We start from the raw sequence: 25423 nt of genomic DNA, 5'->3' as shown, positions 1-25423 counted from the left end.
ATTTGCCTATTGGTAAAAAGGCCATTGGATGTAAGTGGGTTTTTAAGTTGAAACGAAATCCAGATGGCAGTGTTGATCGCTATAAGGCTAGACTTGTTGCAAAGGGTTATGCTCAAGAAAAGGGCATTGATTTTGATGAGACCTTTGCTCCCACTTGTCGTATGACTATCATTCGTAGCATTTGTGCATTGGCAGCTCATAATGGTTGGAATGTACATCAGTTGGACATAAAGACTGCGTTCTTGAATGGAGATTTGCATGAAGAAGTGTATGTATCGCAGCCTCGTGGTTTTGTTCAAAGAGGGCAGGAAAACAAAGTGTGCAGGTTGAAAAAGGCTTTATATGGTTTAAAGCAAGCTCCACGAGCTTGGTATGAAAAGATACATGCATATTTGACTGCACATGGGTTTCAGAATAGTCCAACAGAAAGCACTTTGTATGTTAAACGTGTGGATGGTGTACATCTAATCATTGCTCTCTATGTCGATGACATGCTGCTCACAGGACCAAATGAGAGTCATATTGCTCATTTTAAGGCTGATTTGAATGCCTCTTTTGAGATGTCAGATTTGGGGCATTTGCATCATTATTTGGGGATACAATTTAAGCAGTGTGATGGAGGTATTGCTTTGTGTCAGACAAAGTATATTGAGACATTGTTGCGGAGATTTGGCCTTGAAGACTGCAAGCCTATTGCTACTCCAATGGAGACAGGTTTGAAGTTGAGTCTTCATGATGCTGGAGATCACTTTGATGTCACACTCTATCAGACAGCTGTTGGTTGCCTCATTTATGTATGCATTACGAGGCCGGACATTCAGTTTGCAGTCTCACAGGTGAGCAGGTTTATGCATAGCCCAGGGTCTCAGCATTGGAAGGCAGTTAAACGCATCTTTCGCTACTTGAGTGGCACCATACATCTTGGGTTGTTTTATCCCAAGGGGGGATCGTTGCCGCCAGATTTACATGCTTTTTCGGACTCAGATTGGGCTGGTTGCTATGACACAAGAGTGTCCACAAGTGGTTTTTGTTTCATGCTCGGTAGCTCATGCATATCTTGGTTGAGCAAGAAGCAACCTACTGTGGCCACTTCTAGTTGTGAAGCTGAGTACAGGGCAGCTTTCACAGCTACGGTTGAGTGTGTGTGGCTCAGACGGCTTATGGCTGACTTGGGTGTTGGACAGGAGTCTGCCACCTCTATCTTCACTGACAGTCAGAGTGCATTGGCAGTTGCGAGAAACCCAGTTTTTCATGCTCGCACAAAGCACATTGAGGTGCATTATCACTATGTCAGGGAGAGACTCTCAGCAGGAGAGATCAGCTTGGCCTATGTGCCAACACAGGACAACCTCGCCGATCTTTTCACAAAGGCGCTTCCTCGTGAGAAGTTCGAAGCTTTCCGCAAAGCTTTGGGCTTGCTTCCCTTTGTGGACTGATCTACTTCGGGCATGGCACTCCCCTATACATGAGTGCCAGCTCTCGTTCACACCATCACTCCCAGGGGGGATTTGTTGCCATATATATATAGGCAGTGATGTGTGTGAACACACTTAGGACCGCCGGGGCACTTTTTCCCTCTTTAGGAGGTTTTTTCCCCCGGCTTGTATATACGCCCATCCTTCTAGGGCTAACTAATCTTTGTACATTGACACAATCTAATACACTGTGTGTTGTGTGCATTCTTGCTTCTTCTTCTCCAAGCTTTGTGTGCTTTCCTGCAACCCTAATTCCAACAGAGGTAAATTAAAAAATTTATTTTTTTTAAAAATTAGTGGAAAATTAGACAAAGGTTATTTTAAATTTTTGGAAAATGTGGGGTTGGTGTTTGGCATGTGGTGTGTCCATTCGGGCGCTCGTGACCATTCAAATTCCTTTAAAAATATATTTTTGACCCAAAAATTTAAAAATCCATTAAAATTGTAAATTTTCATTGTATTTGAGAATTGTCGGGAAAAAGTGCCCCGGCGGTCCTAAGTGTGTTCACACACATCACTGCCTATATATATATGGCAACAACCTCAAACGCATTTAGAATACGAACGGTCAAAAAGTAAGAATCCCAACTGTTTTCCCAGAATACGGAAAGCCAACAGTTTCCGGAAAATGAAAAAAAAAAAAAAGGAATGTGAAAGGTCAAAAGTTTTCGGAATCCGAAAGGTCAAAAGATTTTCCGGAATTCGAAAAGCCAAAAGGTTTCCCGGGAATACGGAAAGCCAAGAGGTTTTCTCAAAATTTCATACTTTCTCCTTTTTTTTCAAGCTTTGAAAAGTTTTTTTAAATAAATAAAAAACTATTTTTTTAAATAAAAAAAATCAAAATTTAAATTAAAGATTTATTAAGCTTTAAAACTTCTAATTTTTTTAAATGGGGCGGTGGCATTTTTTCGTTGCCCGCCTACAGCGACCCCCCCTTGCCCCCCCCCCCGCCCCGGCGGTGCGTTTGAACCAAGTGAGGAGGAGATGCCCCTCTTCTCACTCCTCTTACCTCCCCTTCTTCTCCAAATCAACTCTCTCACCACCCCATCTTCTCTTATTTGTTAATCAAAGAAGAAGATTAACATTTAATTAATCATAAGTAAAAATTAATTATGATTAATAGTTAATAAAAATGTGCCTCTATTAAGAGGCATTCACACGCGGGAGAGGAAAAAAGAAAGAAAATTCAGAATTGAGAGGCGAAGAGGGTCTCACGCACACGGGAGAGCATTCCATGCATCAACATGCTGCCCCCTATTGCATTTCAGCAAAAAATCGGTAGAAATTTGATAGCATACCCACGGTAAAAATGTATAAAAAATATATTTTTAACCATAAAAATACTCAAAAAATTTCTAAAAATTTAAAGAAAAATTCTAAAATTTGTAAAAATTGAGGTAATTCATTCTACCAAAAATATCCATAATAAAATATATATTATTTTGGTAAAAATTTCCATTAGTGCTAATTTTAAACCACAAAAAATAGAAAAAAATAGCATTAAACTCACAGAATTCCCTTGCAATGTGGATTCATCAATTGAATAGAAGAAACACATGTTCCAACCACCATATTGATGATCCACGTGTAAATCATCTACACAAATCAATAAAATAACATTAAAATTTAGTAAATATTAAAAGTTACTTCAAAAAATGCCAAAAATTACAATAAGAAAGAAAAATCAACAACAATTAACTAGAGATTGCTCTAATACCAATGTTAAAATCCTAAGATCTCTCTAGATAATTGTTATGCATAAACATGCATAAATCAGGCATAAACTCATCCACCTGACCATCCCCGAGCCCAAGGGATGCACACATGAATTATAATGAAGTACATCATACCTTTACCTTGATGTCCCATACCATCAAGAGGTATAGCTCCAATCCATCAACATGTAGCTATAGTGTGAAATAGTAGGTGAGTAGTTATGATCCTCTACACAAGAGAACATAACATAACCTAGCCTCACAAGATAACATCAAGAGACCATAGCCTAAGCCTCAAGATAACATAGTCTTAGCCTCCCTTGAGTGTGCCCCATGCCCCTATTCTATAGGAGGGCCCTCAAGTGACTCTTGACTCTCCATCTCCCATGTGTGACCCTTCGATGCCTGACCCTAACCTTAACCCTTAAGATTAGTCCTAACCCATGCTACACTAGAGCTTGTTCCCATGCTCCCATGCTCCCATGCTCACAAGCCTAATGTGGGTTAGCCTCCTAGTATATGCACACATAATGTGCATATAACAGGTCGTCTACTTTCTATGGAAGGGATACTATAAAGTTACCATAAAAAATCTATAACATATAGGTAACACTCTAATAGCATTCTATGTCTTGCATACAATTCATCCATGAATTTTTTTGCTTCTCTAAGAACAATGAGATTAGCCTACTTTGGTTTAATTTTTCCTTAGCAAGACATCTGTTGTTTAAGTTCTTAAGGCGGTTGATACGATCTCTCACACTCATGCTCAAGCTACTTAGAATTGATAAATTATGTAACTTAGTCATGCTTGCTTTTTACACCAATCTTCTTTACACATCATCATCCATGTGGCACTCCCTTTTCCACTTCTTTTGGCCAACACTCACACACCATACAATATTACATGTGGCATTCTTATCTTGCCACAATATCTTGCACCTCTAGTGTGCTTTCCCACATACACACAACACCACGATTACATCTCTTAACACCCCCTCTTAATCGAGGTGTTCCACAACTCACCCATCACCCATATCAATGTAGCATTGTATAACCACAATCATTACCTCTCAACACTCCCCCTCAATGATACATTGGAGTTTCCATCAACCAAACATGTGTGCGCGTGTCTACCATCTTAGACACCTAGTCCATTTTGAGCCGACTCGCTCACAGCAGAACCACTGAGTCCGATTTGAACATGGAAGTTCGGGTGGGAACCAACCCATGCGCATGCACCTCACACGTGCATCGCATATGTACACATCACGACAACCATTTTGAGCTTCTCGGTGAGCTCGGGCAGGGTGACCCTCATACCAATGGGTAATTACAAAATTTTTGTTTTGAGCACGCAAGGCTCGGGGACGATTTGTCCATCTCAATTAGGGGTGAAAATAAAAATTACAAAGCCTTTTGGCCAAAGCCAGGCAACAGACCCTCATGTGTGTGTGAACATCTTCTTAAAAAATTTAAAAAATTTGGTTATATGTGAATGAACCCTTGACAACACTAAGGGTTTTAAAAAAAACATTACGTCCACCATTAATATGCACTGAATATTTTTCTACGTGCCAAATCTTGTAACAATTGCTTATGAGCTGGATTGCTAGGAGTCTTTATGCATGGGTCGTTGAAGAGCATCTCTGTCAGAGCCCACTGTGGCTCGCTCCTCAGCTCGTGAGGATGTAGTGGAGGGGTCACCGCCTTAAGGTTTTTTCTACAGATGCCTTTCTCATATGTAGAGCTCCTGCATATTGACTTTTACAGAAGCAACAACAGGATGTTGCGTCATCAACTATAACATCATCTCTTTTTGGGTCGACTGCACCTTTCCTCTCTAATCTCCTGAGTAGTGCCATAGTAAAAGCTTGCACTTTGATGAAACAATTGCGATTCTCTCATACTCTGAGAGATTCCATGTAGCACCTTCTTATGGCAAATGTGACTGGATCCAACGTCTTCTCCATCCATCTGCACAGTTGCTCACTACCGTTACAACATTTTCTCTTTTGTGACGTGGGCGGTTTAGTCCACCACCACCATGGCAACCCCTGCTGCTTTCTTCCCATAACTAACTTTGTTTTGCTGCCATCTCTTTGAATCTTTCATGTTGAGATCCCTCAGTCAAGGCTCAACATTTGCTTGCTACTCTCATCACGCTGAAGCTTACCCTCTCTTGCTTCACCATGGTGGCTACTATAAACAATCTCTCCTGGCTACTTTGATGATGATGTCTTGCCATCTTGTTGCTTCTCTCTGAAACGAGATGACTTTCTCGCTGCTTCTCTCTGAAGCTCTTTCTGTGCTGCCTCCATCTTAATCACTATAACAGCTCTCAATTCTATGCTATGCTTTGATTTGACAAGTTTCCCTATCGATTGTCAACATAACCACTGCTCCCCTCTCACCTTGCTAACTCTGTGAGAATTTTCTAACACAAACTTGGTTGCGTTGGCACTTGCCAGCTTGATGTCCAACCTCTCTATTTATGTAACTTCTTTTAGTTATACAACTCTTTACCTCCTTCATGAGGTTATCTTAGCTATTGTATGGCCACCACCATTAGAATGTCTACAATGAGATCCACATGCATGCTACCATCTTGCATGTAATCAAGGGTGCTTTCTTGTAGCTTCTCCATAGAAGTCATAGATGCGAACATTGTGAAAGTTACTGAGGGTTCCTCACAAGTTCACTTATCTTTCATGAGTAGAGTACCAAGCTCAACCCCTTTCGTGAGCTCAAGATGAGCTGCAATCTCAGCCCATAAGCTCTTGCCCCTTCCTTTTGGACAAGTTTTCATATCTTACACTCTTTGCCCAAATGCAAAGAACCATGGGATCCAAATATCCCATCAAATAGTAACCCTTTTCATGATCAAACCAAAAACTGATGAGGCAAATAATCACAAAATACCTTCACAAATCTCCTTGGTAGCTTCCTTGTTGACACCGAAGACTACATAGTCTTCATACTTGTTGAAATCTCCATTTTCAACTTCCATGATGGTAAGCAAGCTCTTCATGTTGCAAAACTCCCATTTGCAACTCTCTTGGGCACCTTCTATGCAACCTCCTTGTTGCAAATCTCCTCTCAACCTTGAGAATGGCATTTCCAAATCTCTCTCAAATCCTCACAAATGCAAATATAAATGATAATATGAGTGTGCATATTTTTTTCATAATAAACTGAAAATAATGCTTAATCAAATGAACACATAACCAAGAAATCTATACATAAATAATCACCATGACCAAGAGCCCACCCAAGCTCTGATACCATGTTAACAATCTAAAATGGGATTGATCGTGGTGAAGGACATAGATTAAGCAATATAATTCAGGTGGGTTATACACTAAGAACTCCATGAGAGAGAGAGAGAGAGAGAGAGAGAGAGAGAGAGAGATTGCACACTCAACAATAGCTCTATTCTATTGCATATCTCAAATGAACCATACAATGATATAGGCTCTCTAGCCTTATCCCACTTTACACATCATCATCCATGTGACACTCCCTTTTCCACTTCTTTTGGTCAACACTCACACACCGTACAATATTACATGTGGCATTCTTATCTTGCCAACACAATATTACATGTGGCATTCTTATCTTGCCAACACAATATCTTGCACCTCTAGGGTGCTTTCCCACATACACACAACACCACGATTACATCTCTCAACAGGTCTCTCAAATGAAACTATAGGTGTATAAACCAAAAAAATGAATGCTCCAATAGCATCCACAACCAGCTCATCTTTCATGAGCAAATCAATGAGCATAATCAGCTCCACTTAGGCTCCAACTAGCCCATAATTGCTTGTTTTCACATGAACAAGCATGCACCTCACATCCTTGCCAAATTTCAAGATACAAAGGGATTCACACATCCCAAAATATCAACCCTTTTCTAAAATTTCACGAGGCAAAACTCACAAAACCAACCTTGTTGAGACACCTTTGTCTCCTTGTGGCAACTTCCTTGTTGTTTGACACCGAAGACTCCATAGCCTTCATACTTGCTAAAAATCCTTATTTCAGCTTCTTTGATGATGAGCAGGCTCTCCATGTTACAAAACTCCCATTTGAAACTCTCTTAGGTATCTTTTTTTTTATGTTGATGAAGACTTCATAGTCTTCATATTGTTGGAATCTTCATTTTCAACTTCCATAGTAGCACCATAATCTCCAAATCTGGTTGGCGTTTTACCACAAAATTCTACACATATAAGCTCTAGAGGATCCTTTGCATGATTCTTGATTTCTTGTAGAAATTCATGTTAATGTTGCTTACCCATCATACAAGCTTCACATACATTTGCTGGTAAATGTGCCACAATCCCAGTCCTTTATATCTCTTTTAAGACTACAAAGTTCAAGTGACCAAATCTCTCACACCATAGCTTGGTTATCCCAACATCAGCTCGAGCTATAAACAACTCACAAGTGATAGCTCATAAAAGATGTTACACTAGTTTCCTCTCCCAGTGCCACTAGCATTTGTGATGTTGCGCTCAACTATGGCCATATAAAGGACATCAGACAACTTCTTAGTATCACCATTTCTAGAAACAAGAGAATGTAAACCCGTTCCTAGGGTTAACAAAAGCTATTGCCATAATATTATATCAAAAGGAGTCAAGGTAGACACACCAAAAATTCATACATTTAAGATATGAAGCAATGGTGCCCAAATCTATAACTTAGACGAGCACCCAAATGGTCCAATGGAATACTTATGGTGATTTTTGCTTTCAATAGCATGTTATAGAGCAAGTTAGGATGAAGTCCCAAGTGATGTACTTTATAAATATATTATGATAATAGTCATAGTAATAGCATTAAGCCTCTTATGACCCTAAAATGCTCGGTCAACCATAGTTTAAGTGAGTGGCCATGTATATAAGTGAATATCTCTCATAATACAAAGAAATCTCCCATTGTTGTAATAGAGTCTTGCTCTTGCTAATCTTCTTGCTAATCTCTCTCTAATCCATGCTAGTGAGTGTGTGTGAGTGAAGTGAGGTGAGAGGAGGGACTGGTACACGTAGTGCAATGCGACGGTGTGACAACGCTCGTGGGACACTACAAGGAAAAGCGATCGTTGGCACGTACGTTTATAGACACGTTTTGACAACGTGGTTTAAAATGTTACGGGTGCATTTATAAGAGCGTCTAAAAGTGCGTCTACCGACAGGCATCTATATCATTATAGATGTGCTTATAGACATGCCTATAGATATGCTTATAGACGTACCTATAGACACACCTATAGATGCGTATATAGACACGCCTATAGACGCGCTCTGAAATTTAAAAAAAAATCAAAGAACTGCCTGTGCAAATGTACAGCTGCATTTTCTACACAGGCAGCTCTCTGATTTAAGGTACAAAAAAAACCCTACAAAACAAATTCCCAGCACCCAAGGATGCAATAATAATAGAGGAAAGATAGAAAAGCACTTACCTCTTTTTCGTGATGTTGACCTACAAAACCAACAAAAGGGTGAGGAAATGCCACCATGCAAACTATGCTAAAGCTTATGTATAAAGCATGCATGAGGCCTTATGCATAAATATTTAAGTATAATGCTCTATGCATGAGGCCTTGTGCATAAAGACTCACTGAGACACTCCAGCTCGATCATCCTGGAAGGTGGATAATACCCGTGTGCTTAACCCGAAAGAGGACGAGCCCTCCGCTTGTTGCTGACCCGAATGACAAAAAGGTGGTCCACGTAGAGAACCCGGAAGGCTGATCCGGGATTCCATTCTTGGCGGCTGCCCTGCAGCAAGCTTCTTCTGAGCCGTTGGCTTCTTTTCGACCAGCTTCGTGCCAGCTTTGCTAGTCTTCCGAGCCTTTTACTTTGCCTCCGCTGCTGCAGGGGCGGCTTCCTTGCACTAGGACGCAATTGGTACTCTGCACACCTACACGCAACCCCTGCACAACATCTGTTTCTGGCATTCCCAAATCTTCTGGAGCAAGCCTTGAGTATGGTGACACAAGTAATAGCATAGGATATACAGAATCATCCTGCTGAATCCTCTAGTACTGGGCGAGGGCATGGCTGAGTTCATCATGGTTAATAGACGGAGTGATGAGATAGTTGTTGTGGGTTAGCGCTTCATGAGCCTTGTTCTCGTAGGGTTTCTGTAGGAGATTGTGATCCCTTTGGATTGTCTACAGCACTCACAAGGCAGCACAGACTCCCCCTACAAGTCAAAATCTAATCCACAGCTGACCTCTACTTGCGTTGGCTTTGCTGCATCAATTTGTCTGGGAGCCATCATGTCTGGTACTTAGAATGCAACACCCACCAAGAGGAGACTGACGAAAGCAGTCCAAATGGGCTAAAATAGAAGCCAAGGACCACAACCCACTTCAACCAAATCTAGATGTACAGGTGGTGCCGCGTTTCTGGCTGAGTTGTCGGATGATATTGATTTGTTCAGAGTCTAGTCCGGCATCCGCCTGACAATCTGTGAATTCAGCATGTGCTGCAATCAGTATGCTAGAGCCGGGTAGACTTGGGTAATGGGTCAGAGAGAATGCAAGCATTGTCCCAGCACGAAGCATCGGTCTACTGACTGTGTGGCCTGTAGGCAATGTGGCCAACATGGCCATGGAACCAATGACTACTTATACCATGTATGTGGCCAATGCAGATTCTAGCTCTCGGATGTGCCCCAATACATTGTTAGAGCAGTTTGAGACTATGCAGCATCGATGGCTCAAGCGGAAGAATGCATGTGATACCGCCCGCCTTCTAAAGAGTAAAAAGGAGCTAACGTAGTTTTTCAAAGATGTTTCCGCAGCCGTCGTGGAATGGCATTCCCAACACCCTCGGAAAGGAGACTCTTGTTGCAGGATATGGCGTGGACAGTAATTGCAAACCGAAAACTTCTTGTCTAATGTCAAGCATGCAATTGCAAACCTTGAGGATGAGGACAGTAGTTGGACAGCAGCCCAAAGAGTGACTCTGAAGCTTTTGATGTTGATCCAAAAGCTGACTATGGTTGCCATGATAATGCAGCAAATATGGCTGCAATTGACCATCCAAATGAGGATATTTTGGCTGCCTGGAATGCCCTTGAAGAGCATGGTGGTGAGATCAACAACGCATTGATTATATCCCCCATGTTAGTGATGGTGCATGGCATAAGCTGAATGAGCAGCCTATCCCTCTTCCCGATGAGGATGATGTCATATACAACTCTGGAAGCAGCCCATACCCATGATGAACCAAATGTATGGCACATGTTCTCGCCAAGCGAGGTAGTAGAGGTCATGAACATGGGCTGAAATGTTTCTAGATTTTGGCTTTGTACCTCCTACATATACCGACATCCACATGATCAATCCGGATTGGGTTTTGGCCTAGCCTTGGAACTAGTGTTACCAAATGGACAATGTCCCCATGTGACGAAGCAAGCTTTTGATGCGTCTCCATCCTATGCACATGGCTGATTTACTGGATGATCCAAAGGAGGAAACTCTTGCTCCTGCAGATGCACATGATGTATGTGGGAAAGACTTGACCTGGGATCTTTTCACTTTGGTTAATGATAACCCAAAGGCATTGGCAGCCCACGCAGAGACCTCGATGGCATGCAGCAGTGGTAAATGCTCATGATGCAGTTCATGGTGATTCCGCTGACCTGATGGTTCATGTGGAATATGCGGTGCCCAGACACAATGAAGTAGTATTAGTAGAGGTAACCCACAAGAGCCAAACAAAATCTGAATATAGAGTCAAAGTTGCTCACAATTCTAGTGGATATGGTAGGGATCTTACCTATATCCTTGCCAAGCGGAAAGCTCTATGTGATATGCATTCCATAGAGTCATGGTCATCAGATACATGGAAGGGGGAGAAGGATGGAGATGTCCAGGCCACTTCCTTGAATGTTGATTCCCTTGAACCCCCATATTCTCATGTTCAGGCTGCCGCGGATCAGAATTATTTAGTTCCAAGTGATGAGAAGGCTCTCATCAAATGTGGGTTTTTTGCAAAAATGCAAGACGTGTTTGATACACTGTTAGTCCAAGAGGGGCAGTCTTTCAGATTCTCGAATCTCTAAATATGTTGAAAAAGGGCTTAGTAAGCAAGCATTGGATTTCTTGCAACAAGTACAATGTGCCATGATGGCAGAGGGAAGAGCAATGGACAAAGACAATTGGCAATGAGATTTCTTGGATGCTATGGCTGCCTTGGAGCAGCATGATAGGGATGAATTGCCTGTATGCAATCTTAAACATGTTGAGGAGTAGCAAGCTCTTTTTGGGATCAAAGATGATGTCGATATAGATGAGAAAAGGTGGATAGACAGCTGCATGACACCAAGACAAAGCTCGAGGATTAGCTTGGTTACCAAATGCATGCTCAAATGAAGGACCAGGATACATACATGGTAGATGCTCGCATGAATGAGCAGGATGGATCCTTTTCTTATGCTTGGATGGATGAGCAAGACGGGTTGCAGTATGTACCCATGGATGAGTTAAAGGGTGAGGCAGTGGAGGAGAAAAGTGACTGCAAAAGCCCAGAGAAGCCCTCACATGCTAAGACCCCTTGGATGGATAAGCAAGTAAATCACCAATATGCAGTTTATGCTCGGATGATGAGCAGAGGAGATTCGGATGATTTAGATGGTAGTTCTAGCCATGATGATGGGCTGGTTATGTTGGGGTTGAGAGAGAATGGAAGGAGCATGAAGGCCGAAAGAGTGAGGTGATGCCCTTGGATGTCTCTAACCTTGCAGCAGGTTTCTCGCATGGTGTAGATATTCTAGAAAATCCAGTTTCTTGTTTTGGTCACACGATGATGACATAGACTGGTTTGTTACTTATCGATGACGGTGTGCATGTCCATGGTGATAGCCTTGCAGAGGTTGATGCAGCTTGGTTTGACACCTTGTTGAAAGAGGATGTGGATCCTGCATATTATGCTTGTATACCAGATGCAGTAGAGCATGGTTTAAGTGTTCTTAATGAGCCTACAAAGCATGATGTAGAGCTTATGCACACACTCTTGTGCTATTTAGAAAATTTCTTCGGAGATGATGTGCCATGTTCATCGAGTCGAGCTTGTAGTGTTGTGCCATTTGGGGTACATCAACATGTAGCAAGACGCTGGAGCTTCATTGACATATCTTTTTGATGGGAAGGGTTATGCCTTCCCCGTGTCTACTCCGTGCCAATGGAGTATGGACATACTTGTTGTGACCACATGGTTTTATGTTTTCATTTTGTATGATCATGGCTGGATGGCCTTATATCTAATGGGTTCCTAGTCAGAAATCTTGTATGTTAGAGAAGAGCCTTTGCGAAACAAGATTCTGAGAGAATACTTGGTTAAGTGAAAGTTTTTCCCTATTGAGGATGTAACTTGGAAAAAAGAGGAGGATCTAATGAAAGACTATCCCCATTTTATGAGATGAGGACATCTCGATGCTTAAGTGGGGGAGAATGTAAGATCCCTTCTACTCGTATGAAAAGAAATTATTAAATAAATGATTTTTTGCTTAAAATGACAAAAGTGTGTACTGTTAAAGTGAGATCAAATGTGAAATAAATTGAGTAGTCACATGAAAAAATTAAAATATGAGTCCATGATTAAATTTGAAGTATGAGGTTTACCCTAGGATTATGTCCATGGTTAGAAATTAAGAGGCTAGCACCACAGAAAAATTAATTGGTTAAAAGGATTTTATGTGTATGCACCATAAAACTAAAAGAATAGTCTAAGGTTAAATGGTTCGAGCCCAAAAACCATGGTTCATTGAAACAAGGTAGATTTTAGGAGTGTGGTAAGTGGAAAATGGTAAGCGGATTTGCTCACATGGTATTTGCTAGTGGCATTTGGGTAGGTGGTATGGGGTAATGGTTTTGACCAATGGTTTTTTGCAGGGGGCGCTCCTCTTCTCTTAGTTACATTAGACGTGGTAGGTTCATGCATTGGATATCCTTAGTGTACCCCCCAATTGCTTGAGTTAATATTAATAAACTAATGTGCATGGTGTGCTATACCATATAAGGGTCATTTTCATGTATAGAGACAAGCTAAGCTATAAAAGGACTCCTCCATCCCTTCTAATATTAATAAACTAATGTGCATGGTGTGCTATACCATATAAGGGTTATTTTCATGTATAGAGACAAGCTAAGCTATAAAAGGACTCCTCCATCCCTTCTATTTTCCACACCTAATTTTGAGTACTTCTATGCTATCATAATCTTGTCAGTACCACTCTTATAGCATGTACATTAAGTACTAGCCAATATAGATAGAAGCTACCTTAGCTCTTTTGGAGCATTTACTTCACAATTGGGAGCTTCTTGGGCACAATTCCCTAGAAGATGGAACCATGGGTTTCTTGAGAGAATTGAAAGCCTTCTCATCAACACCTTACAGCACATCAACCTCAAGCTTTTGCAATTCTACAAGTAGGTGATTTAACACTTGTTCATATTTTGGAATTTTTGGAAGTACAATAGTTCTTTCTGTACAATTAAGTGCTTGTATTTTAATTTTAATTATTTTAAACTCTATTAATTAGAAGTAAATAGAATTTATATTTAAATCAATTAAATATGACCTTTGTGACCATAGAAACCCATCATTGTCCAATTCAATAATTATAATTCCATCGTAAGGTACTTGCAATCAACATTAGATTTAGCAATTACAAATAGCAAACCTTTGTAAGGAATATCTTATTTTAGCCTATGATAAATAAACTATAGTAAACCTTAGGATAAAAACCTTAAGGCTATGTGTTAACAATTTAAATTGGGTAACGAGAGAATTAGCATTGTTAGTGAATGTAATTAACCTTATCCTTACCCTATAGATAGATTAAACTTGGGAAATTAGCATTGTTAGTAAATGTAATTATCCTTATCCTTACCCTATAGATAGATTAAACTTGGGAAATTAGAATTTAGAAGGTTATGTAGGGATTGATTTATTTAATTATTTTGTACACCAAAAAATGTGCGAACAAATATAACTTTTGCCCCTTTTCATATGTATACTTTAGATCTTTCCCCTACTTAGAGTGTATAAATTATGGCTTAAAAGAGTCTTGGAATTAACCCTAACTCTAGCAAGATTGGTGGGAAAAAGAATCTAGGCTAAGCTTAGGAATAGGTTAATTTATAATAAAATTGGGTAAACATCCTAGCAAAAAGCCTAGTGCACGTTTGAGCATAGGAACACATACCATAACATTGTCATTAAGAACGCTTAGGATAATAAGTGAAAAGATGAGATTATTCACCATAAAATATCCTCCATTATTTTGTAAATAAGACTAAGAGAAAATGGCCATAACCTTAAAAAAGTCTTAACCATTTGAGAGAGAGAATGTCTATCATTTCTGGACTTTGCTTCTCTAGGAATTGGATTAAAGGAAGTTAAAGAAAGGGTAGAAATGTACATGGAAGCAACTGAATTTAGTGGAGAATGGTATGAGGGAAGAACTTTAAATACCCACCAGAAGGAATCTAGAAAGAGGACATATGGACCTATAGAGAGAAAGCCAAGTGTTGATGCTGATCTCATAAAATTAAGTTTAAGCTTAAAAGGAAATTGTATGAATTAAGATTGTTATGGAAAGGATAGAAGCCTAACCCAATGTCCAATAAAGAGAGAGAGAGAGAGAGAGAGAGAGAGAGAGAGAGAGAGAGAGAGAGAGAGAGAGAAAATACTCTAGAAATTTCGTATAGAAATTGACCCAAACATTAGTGTGCAGCGCTTCTTTTAAGGTTAGACAAACTCTTCTGAGGATAAAAATAATCTTATGTAAGAACTTGAGAAGTTTGAGACTACCCTAGTGAATCTTATGAACCCAAATTTTACCTAGAAAGTTAGAAGCTTTATCATCAAGAATATAATTATGACCCTGGATTAAAACCTCAGAATAAAGAATAGAATATTATCTTTTAAATATGACTTAGGGCCTAGCTATAATCCCAAGATTGAAAATACATCTAGAATACTATGACTTCAGAGGAAATGTCTTAGGACTGAGGGTTATAGCGAAAATGACCCTTAAAGATCTAGTTCTTATGGCTTAAGGGAAGAACGAATTCGGGAATGTGAATGTTTATTTAAAGGACCAAGAAGTCTTGAACAAGGACTTATCAATTCAGGAAACAAGTTTAGAGGTTTGTTGAAAGATTGAGATGTCTTATCGAAGCTTGCATTGGTTTACCCCCTTTCCTAGATGCATGCACAATGCGTGGTTCTTGATCATGTTTGATACTTGTGTGGATATTATTTGTTGAAATATTATGTGCTATGGAGATTATGCAGGTATCACACAAACTAATGTGATGCAGCAAAGATGTGATCCAAGTGGTGAATCCTCATCACACGAAGATGGTCGTTCTCTCGAGACCTTGAGCCATCTCGATGTGGATGTGGGTATGCTCCTACTATGACATGATTGTAATCCGAGTGGTGAATCCTATCATCACACGAATACAATCGTTCGATACCTTGACTCATCTCAGCATGAACATGGGTATGCTCCTATTGTGGCATGCCTAGTGTGAGGACAGAGACGGCTCCTAAATGTCATTAGTCCAGACATGGTCTTGGTTGGATGTACGCATCAGTCTCTAGACTCTGATATAACCTAAAGTGTTCTTGCATGGGGAGGAATGGTATGGCCATCAGAAGTAGTTCCTGCTAATCTAAGATGTGAGGCTTTGGGACTCCTTGTGGGGCAATAGTACAAGTTGGAGTGCTCGAGCTCAATGGTGCATATCTTCCTGGTCCAAGGACTAGAGGTGTGGTGTGAGGAGATATTTTGGATATATGTGACATTGTTTTATCTGATAGCTGGACAGTATTCTAGAGTACATGTTTAGTGTGAGGAGATATTTTGGATATATGTGACATTGTTTTATTTGATAGCTTGATAGTATTCTAGAGTTTCAGTATGTGTATTTCACAATACATTTTGATGTGTAAAAGCTTTAAGGTTAAATGTCAGTTTTAAAAAGACTTGTATGCCTGCATGAATTGTTTTTCATTGCTTCAATTGGGTGTGTGAATAATGAACCAAAAGTATGAATTATGGGTGTGTGAGTTCATGCCGCTCCATAGGCCAAATGGTAGGGAAGCAGGCTAGATCCAAGGGAATAAGCAAGTGCTTTCCAAACAAGACCGAAATTTGTTTGAAAAACTTAGAAAAATGGGTAAAGCGGCAGACTCTAGGAAACATTGGAGTCCATCCACAGGTGTAGAGGATGTCTGCTTCATGATCAAGGAGTAAGATGTTGGTGTATGATGTACATGTTGTGCACCTCTTACTTGTAAGAATCATGAAGGGACATGTGCAAGAGGAATCGTATGAAATTCTTGGTGTAAGGATTTACTGGTAGATGTGAGACGCATGTTGTTAGTTAGCGAGATATTAGGCCATTATGTATGGTGTCCCCAAGTGGGATTCTCTAGAGGATACATGTAGATATTATTGCCATACTTTGGGAAGATCTATTTTATTATATGTAGGGGGTGGGGATCCTTACACAGTTTATTCCATCATGAAGAAGTATTTGATTGTATATAGGGGGTGGGGGTCCTCACACAGCTTATTATAGTGATGGTAAATAATCATGAATACCACCACTACAGTGTTGCTAAGTCGGTTGCATGCATGGATTGCTTCCAATATGCTGGTGTTCAGTTGGTTTCATGCATGGATTGCCTCCAATATATTGGTGTTGGGTTAAGTCACACTTAATGTGCTCACACAAGGGCATCTTTCACCCTAAGATAAGATGGGAAGAATTCTCACCTTAGAAGGTTTACAAGACCATGTGAGTTAATTTAAAGAGTTAGAGAACTCATTAGTAGTCAAATATCTTTTGACTATTCTGAATAAATTTTGCCTACAAAAACCATCGTCCAACATGTTTGTACACATCATCTCATAATAATTTCTAACTAACTAAGTGAAAAGCATACTTGCAATTTAAAAAAGGATGCCATTATAGTTGTTCCGCTTTCATGTTGATGAACTCATTAAAAAAACTCAAAAATTATAAGGATATTGATTCACCTTAGCAAAGAAAGGCTGTAGTTCTATTGACCAAGAGGAAAGTAAATATGAAGCTTGTCCATATCAATTCTTATATTTTCCAAGAAATTAGTCAGTACCAGAAGACATTGGTAAGTCTAGAAGTCACATCTTGAAGTCATGTGATGATTAGACCCTTTATCCATGTACCATACCTTGGTTAATAATCGCATGAGTGTCAAGCAAGGCAATATAATATTTCAGAAAAGAAAATACATAAAGAACGAGAACAATTAAATGGAATCTAGAAAGGAAATTAAGAGATCAAAAGGAGAGTTAAATAGAAGATTTGCTTGAAGGAAAAAATCTTGGTTATGTGGTTATGGTTTCAATGCTTATCAACACAACCCATTGTAAAGCTTCTTTGTTGCTATTGATGAAATCAAAACTTCTTTAAGTGCTAGCAAGTTATATATAGAACTTTACTAATTTTGGTCTTAATAGCATTGAAAAAGTGATATTATAAACTATAATTTATGATATACGTTACTATGCCTTGCTAGCACTTAAAGAAGTTTTGATTTCATCAATAGCAACAAAGAATCTTTACAATGGGTTGTGTTGATAAGCATTGAAACCATAACCACATAACCAAGATTTTTTCCTTCAAGCAAATCTTCTATTTAACTCTCCTTTTGATCTTTGAATTTCCTTTCTAGATTCCATTTAATTGTTCTCGTTCTTTATGTATTTTCTTTTCTTAAATATTATATTGACACTCATGCCATTATTAACCAAGGTATGGTACATGGATAAAGGGTCTAATCATCACATGACTTTAAGATGTGACTACCTCTAGACTTACCAATGTCTTCTGGTACTAACTAATTTCTTGGAGAATATAAGAATTGATATGGACAAGCTTCATATTTACTTTCCTCTTGGTCAATAGAACTAGAGCCTTTGTTTTCTAAGGTGAATCAATATCCTTGTAATTTTTGAGTTTTTTTATGAGTTCAACAACATGAAAGAGGAACAACTATAATGGCATCCTTTTTTAAATTGCAACTATGCTTTTCGCTTATTTAGTCAGAGGTTATTATGAGATGATGTGTACAAACAGGATACTTGACTACTAATGATTTCTCTAACTCTTTAATTAACTCACAAGTCTTGTAAACCTTCTAAGGTGAGAATTCTTCCCATCTTATCTTAGGGTGAAAGATGCCCTTGTGTGAGCACATTAAGTGTGACTTAACCCATGTAATGAAGCAGTGGACACATAATTGTGGACACGGCTTGTACATATGATGTCAAGGGCCAAGCAAAAGTTGTATTGGGTCAAAGGGCCAAGTGTAAGTGGGGGACATAGGCTTATGGGCCAAAGGTTAGTCAACTAGGGTGGACACACACACACACACCCACACACACACACACCCACACACACACACACATACACACATGTAATGAAGCAGTGGACACATAATTGTGGACACGGCTTGTACATATGATGTCAAGGGCCAAGCAAAAGTTGTATTGGGTCAAAGGGCCAAGTGTAAGTGGGGGACATAGGCTTATGGGCCAAAGGTTAGTCAACTAGGGTGGACACACACACACACACACACACACCCACACACACACACACACACACACACACACACACACACACACACACACACATACACACACACACACACAGAAACACACATGCACCCCCCCCCCATAGAGCTCGATACAACAAATGCTAAATTGTAAGGTTGAACTTGTCTTGCACTAGAAATTGAGTGATTTTACCAATCCTATTGTAACTTTTATTTTTGCTCATAGTCCAAGGTGCCGTTCACAACCTTACTATTGAGTGTCCATCTACTTGCCAAAGTTTATATGTAAAGCCTCTTTTGATAACTTCAAGATCGCATGATATTACTGGAGTGCACATGGGACTTTGCTACAAAGTGTACACATAGGGTTACAAATGATATTTAATCTCCAATACATTCAACTATTTGGGGTGTTAGTCACATGAGATGATATTCACATTCTTTTAGATAAATTGTATACTACATAAATTGTTTTTAGCCTTCACATGGAAATGATATTATCCTTGAGGGTTTTCTTGATAGTAAGGCTCCGAGAGGCAATCCCTGTGAGGGTTTTCTTGGAAGAAGTGGGGCCCTAGAGGCATGAAGACCATACCCCTGTGAGGGTTTTCTTGGAAGTGAGGCCTTAGAGGCATGGCAATCATACTTCATTGAATTCTATGGTTCTAACTATGTTTTCTAGTGATGTATGTTTCCATCCTTGTTTTTCAAGGTTTTTAAACTAATAATATTACTTGATGTGCCTTTTGTTCCCAATTAGGTTGCAATTATTACACCACAACATATCTCTTTTTAGTGCCCTTATTTTGGCCAAAGTATTGCTCGAATTGAACAATGCAATTGACCTTGGGACTTTTCAATTGTAGTCTTTCTCATGTGGATCCTCCTACCTATGAAAATGACAGTATCCATCAAGTTTACATGAATTCTGTTTCTCTTCAAGATGAATTATCTTGCCTTGGTGTTTATTACTACAAAATTTTGGTCTTAATAGCATTGAAAAAGTGATATTATAAACTATAATTTATGATATACCTTACTATGCTTTTACTTTGATAGTAAACACCAAGGCAAGATGAAACATCTTGAAGAGAAAGAGAATTCATGTAAACTTGATGCATACTATCATTTTCATAGATAGGAGAGAATCCACATGAGAAAGACTACCATTGAAAAGTCCCAAGGTCAATTGCACTATTCAATTCGAGCAATACTTTGGCCAAAATAAGGGCACTAAAAAGAGTTATATGTTGTGGTGTAATAATTGCAACCTAAAAAGGCACATCAAGTAATATTATTAGTTTAAAAACCTTGAAAAACAAGGATGGAAACATACATCACTAGAAAACATAGTTAGAAACCATAGAATTCAATGAAGTATGGTTGTCATGCCTCTAAAGCCTCGCTTCCAAGAAAACCCTCACAAGGGTATGGTCGTCCTGCCTCAAGGGCCTCACTTCCAAGAAAACCCTCATAGGGATTGCCTCTAGGAGTCTTAATTTCAAGAAAACCCTCAAGGATAATATCATTTCCATGTGAAGGTTAAAAACAATTAATGTAGTATACAATTTATCTAAAAGAATGTAAAGATCATCTCATGTGACTAACACCCCAAATAGTTGAATGTATTGGAGATCAAATATCATTTGTAACCCTATGTGTACACTTTGTAGCAAATTCCCATGTGCACTCCAGTAATATCATATGATCTTCAAGTTATCAAAAGAGGCTTTACATATAAACTTTGGCAAGTAGATGGACACTCAATAGTAAGGTTGGGAATGACACCTTGGATTGCAAGCAAAAATAAAAGTTACAATAGGATTGGTAAAATCACTTACTTTCTGGTGTAAGACAAGTTCAACCTTACAATTTAACCTTTGTAGTATTGAGCTCTGTGGGGGGGGGTGCACGTGTGTTCTGTGTGTGTGTGAGTGTGTGTCTGTGTATTAGTGTCCACCCCACTTAACCTTTGGCCCATAAGACAATTTCCCCCCCCTTATGCTTGGCCCTTTGACCCAATACAACTTTTGCTTGGCCCTTGGCCTCATATGTACAAATCGTGTCCACAATTATGTGTCCACTGCTTCATTACATGGGTTAAGTCACACTTAATGTGCTCACACAAGGGCATCTTTCACCCTAAGATAAGATGGGAAGAATTCTCACCTTAGAAGGTTTACAAGACCATGTGAGTTAATTAAAGAGTTAGAGAACTCATTAGTAGTCAAATATCTTTTGTCTATTCTGAATAAATTTTGCCTACAAAAACCATCATCTAACATGTTTGTACACATCTCATAATAACCTATGACTAACTAAGAGAAAAGCATAGATGCAATTTAAAAAAGGATGCCATTATAGTTATTCCTCTTTCATGTTGATGAACTCATAAAAAAACTCATAAAAAAGGATGCCATTATAGTTATTCCTCTTTCATGTTGATGAACTCATAAAAAAGGATGCCATTATAGTTATTCCTCTTTCATGTTGATGAACTCATAAAAAAACTCAAAAATTATAAGGATATTGATTCACCTTAGCAAAGAAAGGCTCTAGTTCTATTGACCAAGAGGAGAGTAAATATGAAGCTTGTCCATATCAATTCTTATATTTTCCAAGAAATTAGTCAGTGTAGTACCAGAAGACATTGGTAAGCCTAGAGGTAGTCACATCTTGAAGTCATGTGATAATTAGACCCTTTATCCATGTACCATACTTTGGTTAATAATGGCATCAGTGTCAAGCAAGGCAATATAATATTTCAGAAAAGAAAATACATAAAGAACGAGAACAATTAAATGGAATCTAGAAAGGAAATTCAGAGATCAAAAGGAGAGTTAAATAGAAGATTTGCTTGAAGGCAAAAAAAAGAAGATTTGCTTGAAGGCAAAAATCTTGGTTATGTGGTTATGGTTTCAATGCTTATCAACACAACCTATTGTAAAGCTTCTTTGTTGCTATTGATAAAATCAAAACTTCTTTAAGTGCTAGCAAGGTACATACAGAACTTTACTAATTTTGGTCTTAATAGCATTGAAAAAGTGATATTATAAACTATAATTTATGATATACCTTACTATGCTTTTACTTTGATAGTAAACACCAAGGCAAGATGAATCATCTTGAAGAGAAAGAGAATTCATGTAAACTTGATGCATACAGTCATTTTCATAGGTAGGTGAGGATCCACATGAGAAAGAGTACCATTGAAAAGTCCCAAGGTCAATTGCACTGTTCAATTCGGGCAGTACTTTGGCCAAAAGAAGGGCCCTAAAAAAGAGTTATATGTTTTGGTGTAATAATTGCAACCTAATTAGGAATAAAAGGCAAATCAAGTAATATTATTAGTTAAAAACCCTTCAAAAACAAGGATGGAAACATACATCACTAGAAAACATAGTTAGAAACCATAGAATTCAATGAAGTATGGTTCCCATGCCTATAAGGCCTCACTTCCAATAAAACCCTCACAGGGATATGGTCAACATGCCTCTAAGGCCTGACTTCCAAGAAAACCCTCATAGGGATTGCCTCGCGGAGCCTTACTCTCAAGAAAACCCTCAAGGATAATATCATTTCCATGTAAAGGTTCAAAACAATTTATGTAGTATACAATTTATCTAAAAGAATGTAAATATCATCTCATGTGACTAACACCCCAAATAGTTGAATGTATTGGAGATCAAATATCATTTGTAACCCTATGTGTACACTATGTAGCAAAGTCCCATGTGCACTCCAGTAATATCATGCAACCTCCAAGTTATCAAAAGAGGCCTTACATATAATCTTTTGCAAGTAGATGGACACTCAACAGTAAGGTTGTGAATGGCACCTTGGATAGAAAGCACAAATAAAGTTTACAATAGGATTGGTAAAATCACTTTTACTTTCTAGTGTAAGACAAGTTCAACTTTAGAATATAACATTTGTTGCATCGAGCTCTGTTGGGAGGGGGGGCGAGGGTGTGCATGTGTATACGTGTGTGTGTGTGTGTGTGTGTGTGTGTGTGTCCTTACACACACACACACACATATATATATGATTTAGACCTGTTATAATATTGATGCATAAGTATATGTTATGCATTTTTTTAAATGACCAATTAGTCGTGTAGTTACATAGGCAATACATTTGCTATATAGAAATTGCATGTTTAATCAGTTTTGCAACTACATCCACATTTAAAAAATTTGCATTTACCTATAAATAGCCCATGTTAACAAGATTTTGAGAATCGAAGTTTGAAATTACCTAAATAATAGCCCATATTTCCAAGATCCGAAGTATCCAAGTTTGTAATTACCTAGATATTAACCCATGTTTCCTAGATGTGGAGGATTGAGCATATGAATATACTATGATCCAGTTATATGCATCAGCTGCTATAGAACGCGAAATCTACATATCTTGAAGTTTCCTATATAAGGTGCCATCAAAGTTTCTTGCGAGACAGGAAGTATTTTACCTTTTTGATGTGGAACAAACGTTCAGATATTTCTCCTTTAAGAATGATAATTCCAAACTTCGTTTATTTGTTAATTGGTCGCTGTGAACATTAAAGCTCATAAACACCATCGAGGAATTGGGTGGAATTTGTTTGTTAATTGAAGCATGAAAACTTGAGGGGCAGGAGCAAGGTGGTTGGGGACACTGATTTAGGAGACATAGCAACATGTGCATCTTGTTAAAAATTAATAGAGAATTTCGGGCAACTACAAATAGTAAAGTGATTTACATACTCATCCAACGTGAGCCAATTGTCATCTCCCAACGGAGATTTAAGGGATCCCATAGGTTGAAATCAAAGAGAGAGAGAGAAACAATGGCAGACCTACGCTCCGGGGACAAACTTGGTGGCATAGGCCCAGGCGTTGTTGGCAACAGGGTCGTCAAGATGGTCGAGAAGGTTCTGGAGGGGGCCTTTGCCAGTGACGATGGCCTGCACAAAGAAGCCAAACATGGAGAACATGGCGAGCCTGCCGTTCTTGAGCTCTTTGACCTTGAGCTCGGCTAGGGTTTCGGGGTCATCGGCAAGGCCCAAGGGGTCGAAGTACCGACCACCGGGGTACAGGTCCCCACCCTCCCCTACACCCGCCAAGCCGTTGATGCGGTACCCCTCCGCGCCCCCCATCAACACCACCTGCACTGCCCAGATCGCTAGAATGCTCTGCGCGTGCACCAGGTTAGGGTTTCCCAGGTAGTCCAAACCTCCCTCCGAGAAGATCTGCGCGCCAGCCTTGAACCACACGGCCTCCTTGAAATTCACTCGCAGATACTTCTCGGCAACCTCCGGGAAGATGCAGCCCAGAGCTCCCAGCATGGCCCATCGGCTGTGGATAACCTGAGTGCATTGAACAAATCACCATCTCAACCGCAGAGAACTGCATGGCTTACTTTACATATCCCACATTCTGAGTCACTCACCTCCAAGGCTCTGTTCTTGGCAAAAGCCTCCGGATCGGCAGACAGACCTGCAGTGTCCCAGCCATAGTCACCGGGGAACTCACCCTTGAGATACGATGGCGTCTGGGCGGAGAAGGGGCCTAGGTACTTTGGGCGGTCAGGGCCATACCAGTAATCGGAGCTCTGCAAAGCCGACGAAGAAAGGGAGTCAGGAAGCGGCTAGCTACACTACACATGCACATGAAGAGAGAGCTCACCATGCTCACTCTGGCCTGAGCAACAGGCGCCTTCTTGCGCAAGGCATTTTGGGTGGCTAGGCGGTTGCTGAGGGCAGCCGCATTGGAGATGGAAGCACCAGCGATGGCGGCCATTATGAGCTTCTTTTTAGAGAGCGCAAACTGTTTCGCTGCGGGCAGGGAGCTGGGCGGGGCTGTATTTCTGCCCCTTTCGGATAGACAATATCATCGGGCAGTTCGGGCACATTTCTAGGCCACACATTGCCAAATGCCCCCCTCCGTCTCCACCAATCTCTTCTCCCTCCTCCAATCTACCCTCGTTTCTCGATGCTGCCCGCGGGCAACTCTCTTCTACACCACTAAGTATATTTTATTCTTTTCATTTTCATAGGGCACGAGTGCTCGAAAGTATTTTTCAGCCAATCAAAATAAAACAACTCTTAAATCTATCCGGTTCTGGTTTTCAAAATCTCTACATTTTATAACTAAAATATATATAAAAACCATTCCTTAAAATAAGGTTCTTAAAACCTCAACCAGCTTTCCTTAATTATATCTAGTGCTAATACTCTAGAATGCAATGCCGTATTTTCAAGCACTATAGGGCACCTATACTTTTGCTCAAGCGCATTTCTCTCTCTTTTTCTTTTTTCTCTCAAAAAACAGGGGATGGCTTGCCCTCCTCGATTGGTGCTATATAGACTTTTAATTTGGCATTAAAATCAATGTTTATGGATTAAAGAGCACATTTGTTTGAAAAAAATGGTAGGAATGGGCCAATAAGGGTTCATTTCTTTTCTTTTTTGGGACCAATAATATATATATATTATAAAAAGAGAAAAACTTTACAACAATCAGCCTTCAACAACAGATAATTAAGCAAGCTACACACTAAATCCCATCTATCATCCTCAGAGACAAAAGAAGATTCATCCCAAGACAAC

General features: G+C 39.5%; 1 protein-coding gene across 1 annotated transcript; it reads right to left on the bottom strand.

Moving 5' to 3' along the window:
- Positions 1–23494: 23494 nt before the first annotated feature.
- LOC147620303 (chlorophyll a-b binding protein 13, chloroplastic-like) lies at positions 23495–24713 on the bottom strand. The gene is made up of 3 exons (XM_086772501.1): positions 24501–24713; positions 24265–24426; positions 23495–24181 (listed from the first exon to the last, which is right to left on the bottom strand). Exons 1-3 carry the CDS (start codon positions 24612–24614, stop codon positions 23672–23674), a joined length of 786 nt encoding a protein of 261 aa, XP_086628627.1. The 5' UTR covers positions 24615–24713; the 3' UTR covers positions 23495–23671.
- Positions 24714–25423: the final 710 nt, after the last annotated feature.

The sequence above is a fragment of the Cibotium barometz genome, chromosome 32, assembly GCF_041138505.1.
Source record: "Cibotium barometz isolate CiBa-2024 chromosome 32, ASM4113850v1, whole genome shotgun sequence".
NCBI lineage: Eukaryota > Viridiplantae > Streptophyta > Polypodiopsida > Cyatheales > Cibotiaceae > Cibotium > Cibotium barometz.
Note: the sequence above shows the minus strand (reverse complement) of the source record. Positions and strands in the feature narration are given on the sequence as shown.

Coding starts and splice junctions, on each gene's coding strand:
- LOC147620303 (XM_086772501.1), bottom strand. CDS start 24,614: ATGGCCGCCATCGCTGGTGCTTCCATCTCCAATGCGGCTGCCCTCAGC. Junction 24,427..24,500: donor CTCAGGCCAGAGTGAGCATG/GTGAGCTCTCTC, acceptor TCGGCTTTGCAG/AGCTCCGATTACTGGTATGG. Junction 24,182..24,264: donor CCAAGAACAGAGCCTTGGAG/GTGAGTGACTCA, acceptor CAATGCACTCAG/GTTATCCACAGCCGATGGGC.